Source organism: Ostrea edulis, chromosome 1, assembly GCF_947568905.1.
Source record: "Ostrea edulis chromosome 1, xbOstEdul1.1, whole genome shotgun sequence".
NCBI classification, from domain to species: Eukaryota; Metazoa; Mollusca; class Bivalvia; order Ostreida; family Ostreidae; genus Ostrea; species Ostrea edulis.
The window spans coordinates 39,489,540-39,493,740 of NC_079164.1; the positions used below are offsets into that span (position 1 = coordinate 39,489,540).

The 4,201-nt window shown below is 34.7% G+C and overlaps 1 protein-coding gene across 1 annotated transcript; it reads right to left on the reverse strand.

The window, feature by feature from the left end:
- On the reverse strand, window positions 1-3,699 carry LOC125656985 (ctenidin-3-like). The gene is made up of 4 exons (XM_048887619.2): window positions 3,580-3,699; window positions 3,319-3,354; window positions 981-1,325; window positions 1-202 (listed from the first exon to the last, which is right to left on the reverse strand). The coding sequence occupies exons 1-3, from the start codon at window positions 3,617-3,619 to the stop codon at window positions 1,027-1,029; spliced, it is 375 nt and encodes a 124-aa protein (XP_048743576.2). The 5' UTR covers window positions 3,620-3,699; the 3' UTR covers window positions 1-202; window positions 981-1,026.
- Between the last annotated feature and the right edge of the window lie 502 nt (window positions 3,700-4,201).

Genomic DNA, 4,201 nt, shown 5'->3' on the forward strand with positions numbered 1-4,201 from the left:
TGAACATTTAATTTTACATAGGTAGATATCAATATTAGTCGATTAATTACATCGCCACATTGGGTCATTCATGGAAATATATGTTTAATTTCTAATCTTTTTAAATTCATATAGTAAATACTTAACAACATGAAGAAACAAGACACGTTTGTAAAATTCATATTTCTTTTATTTTTGACATCTTTGTTTCCATGAATGTCACCTGCAAATAAAAGAAATAACATAAAAAGTAGGCTAATAATTAATACTGTACGTTCGAAAAGTGCATTGTAAAATTACGAAATATATCCCCTCGGGTTATTCAACAGAAACAGAATGGAGTATCGTGAAAAAAATAATTTACATAAACCTTGAAACGTCCATGCTATACCATTGTATTAAAATTTCTCTGCATAGATACAAAATAAAACTTTATTTATCAAGTGTTTGCTCCGCTTTACATTGAAATATATATGCATTGGTACTATTGAAACACGAGTAAATATAGTGAAGTCGTATAATCAAATAAGAAACCAGAAATGCTGCCTTCCTAATCTAACATTCAAATGAAAAAGTGAAGATAACGAACAGGGGTAATTCTCATAATACCTATAAAGAATACAAAATTAAGAGTAGCGCAAACACGCACCCCTGGTCACACCAGCGGTGGGATCAGGTGCCTAGGATGTAGGGATTATCGGTTGACCGGTCACACCCGCTGTAAGCCGTTTATCTTGATCAGGTAAACAGAGTAATCCGTAGTCAAATTCAGCAAGTAAATCATTCTCCAAAATTACCTTATTATATTTCAACGAAAATTCTACCATAAGTGTAATTATTGCCTGTTATATTGATCCTCATCTCTGGTATGTTCAAGGACCCTTGTTTGCCCTCACTCAAATCGAATTCTTTATAGTATTTATGAGATCGATCACTGTTACTTATATATTCACCTATTTCATGCTTCAAAAACCGAAAATCTTAAGTTAATTAAACCTTACCGGAATATTTGTTGTATCATCCCGTATTCTTCACACCACCTGAGTTTTAGTAGGGACCCGCCTTTTTCCCGCCGAATCCTCCTCGTCCTCCTCCGATAAAGCCACCGCCTATTCCTCCAAGTCTACCACCACCGATTCCTCCAAGACCCCCTCCCAGGCCGCCACCACCCCCTAGGAATGCAGATCCACCTCTAATGATCCCACCCATTCCTCCTAATCCGCCTCCTCCCAATGCGCCTCCTCCCAGACCACCGAATCCGCCTCCTCCGAACCCACCTAATCCTCCTCTTCCCAGACCACCTAATCCGCCATAACCACCTCCGTATCCGCCGCTTCCACCGTACCCTATGAAAAGATGCTAACTTTAGAAGATACATGTATTGAACTACGTAGTTACCGCGATGATAAACGCTTTCTTGTATACGTTTAAGGCGTTCAAGACATAAGGCGAGGACACCAAAACACATTTTGAATGTCAAATTCTCGGCCCCATGCGGTAATGTGTCCTAACTAGAGCAATTAAAACATTTACTCGTAGGCAAACAAAGTATATTTCGCAGTACAGCTATACCGTAATCATCAGATGTAACAATGAAGCATGTTTGATATAATAGGGGACAAATTGATTTGAACATATATTGTATCAATGGTATACAATGGGATTAGACATAAGTTCTAAAAACTTATTTTGCCCTTTAAATTTTGTGTCCGATTAGATATTTATGGGGGCGGGATTTCCTAATGGATTTATGGTCATATTTCACAGTGAATCGGATTTTGCAGACGTCGGATCAGACAGATTGAACTGTATATATATATTTCTTTTTGACTTGATTTTAAAAAGAATTTTGAACATTAGACAGTCAAATAAATCTGATTTATTTCTTATGTTACTGACGATATCAAGTTCAAATATTTATTTCTAGAAATCGATCTTAGAACAACTAGTTATAGTCACATCAGGTTGGCAGGAAGGTAGTAAGAAATAAAGATATTCGTTTAATTTATCGCATACGATAAGGAAACTGGGTTTTAAGCATACGTTATAAATATCATGGCAATGTCATTAAGTTTTGATCTACCATCAGTACATAAAAGATAAAGAACAGAATATACGAAATGATTTTTATTCACATTGTATATGGTCCTGTATGTAATATAAACAGTGTTTATTGCGAACCACGTTTAGATAAATCTAGACACTTGAGCGTTTGGAAACAAACAAACATGAAATACGTTGATAGTTTTTCCATCAATGAATCACTTAAGCAATGAATTATTATTTTTTGAAAGATGTAGTCTCATAACTGCAACGGTGTGTGCATACAAATTGAATATCGCGCATTAGCTTATATTTACATTTTAAAAACCTTTCTTAATGTGTGCATTTTTCATATATATCTCACATCTCCTGCTTAATTCTTGGGGGTAAGTAGCAATTAACGGAAAAGCTGTGGAAAGCAAAATGTGATGTCATAACGTAAAAGAAAAGAGTGCGCAATGCTGAAAAAATTTATTGGTCCAATTCTTGAATCGATTTTCAATAAGCATTATAAAAATCAACTTATTAACAAAGTTTACAATCTGAACTGGGTTTCAACAATTCAAATCTATCTAGCCTAATTGTAAACAGCGTAGGTATATAGTCACTATAGGTGCTAGTCGGCCATGTTGTCACTTTGAGAATTACGGAAAGAAGAATCCTGCACTTGGATTAATTTCTTGCGTTTGTTCGGTGATTTTAACCACATATTAGAGGTCAGATGAACTTATCTGGCATCGAATGAGACGAGAATGGACAACGAAGCTTTGTTTTCATTCGGCACACGTGTGGCCGAGCACAGGAACTGCATGGTAATTTTGTCTATAATAATAATAGTAGGGGTCTTATACCATACCATTCCCCTGATAAGGGGTAATAATAATTCTATTAGTAAGTTGTATGGTATAAAACCCCTACTATTATTATTACAAAATCACCGGTTGAAGCGTTCCTGTGGGCCGAGATGCAGACGACATGCTCGACAGTGTTCATGCGCCTAACAGATTTAAAGTGATTCGGTCTTTTCAGTTATAGGCAAATATCATTCAAAATTCTCTAATGCATTTTATCACAGAATTAAAGAGTAAATGTAAATATACCAGGATGGCGTTTACACCGTCTTCCAGTTTTATAAAAAGTGACTAATAAGAATGATACTGAAAGGTTGTCATTGCCAAGTAATCGTTTTTAAAATACATTTTTAAACTGAGTCAATAAAAGATGTCTGGTGGGAATTTACTGTAGTATTGGTATATCTTGAATTGCGTTACAAAACAGATGAAAAAAGGTACTTACCTCGTCCATAGCCACCCCAAAAGTTTGCACTCACGGCTAATGGAATAAATATGAATAACCTTGAGATCAGGTACACACATTAATATAAGATTAGTTTTTTCTCTGAAGTCATATTTTCATAGCATATTTTTATGCATTTATATTATACAACCATTAAAAATCATTGTATTCAAATATCTATCTGACATACTTAAAAATATGAATTCAATTCAACACTGAAATACTTTAATATGATGGAATTAAGTGTAATAATTATCTTACCACAGACGACGAGAGCGAGGATGAAGAGAGATCGAATCATGGTCACTACCTCAGGTGTACAATGCTTAAAGACGACCCGGTTTATATACAAAGTCCAGTGAAAGCATGCGCAAGTAATTAATTCTTGTTAATAAATCATCAAACACTACAATGTTGTTATTTATTTTTTATGATTTAATTGTCATTTCATAATTGAATAAAAGAATCACAAAGATTTGAACTCTTCGCGCGTACATGTTCGAACACGCTTAAATGATGTAAGTTTCTGTAATTACAACATTAAACATTACTGAAATACGTATAAACAAATTTTATGTTACAGATTCTTGTTTATTAGGCTCGTGTAGCGTTCATGCATTAGGGAGTTTTAGTGTATACACGAAAATTTTGATCTTTTGCTTCCGTGAAAAGTTCAACGTTGTCAAACATTAAGGACCATTGACCCCTCTGGTCAGATTTATCGGGGGGAAATGTCAAAATTCAGTATGATCTTTTGACATAGTCATTCATTGCAATTTAAAAATCCTGACTTTAGCTCTACCGTGAAGGGAAAACGTTACATTTATTAGAAACTGTAATACTCTAATAAAACAACATATAACGGTGATTAAAAATGCAAAGT

Bases quoted from the DNA above. Each gene is read 5' to 3' on its own strand.
- LOC125656985 (XM_048887619.2), bottom strand. From the start codon at position 3,619: ATGATTCGATCTCTCTTCATCCTCGCTCTCGTCGTCTGTG. The intron at 3,355-3,579 runs GTAAGATAATTA...TTATTCCATTAG, and splicing joins CCTCGCTCTCGTCGTCTGTG to CCGTGAGTGCAAACTTTTGG. The intron at 1,326-3,318 runs GTAAGTACCTTT...ATCTTTTCATAG, and splicing joins TTGGGGTGGCTATGGACGAG to GGTACGGTGGAAGCGGCGGA.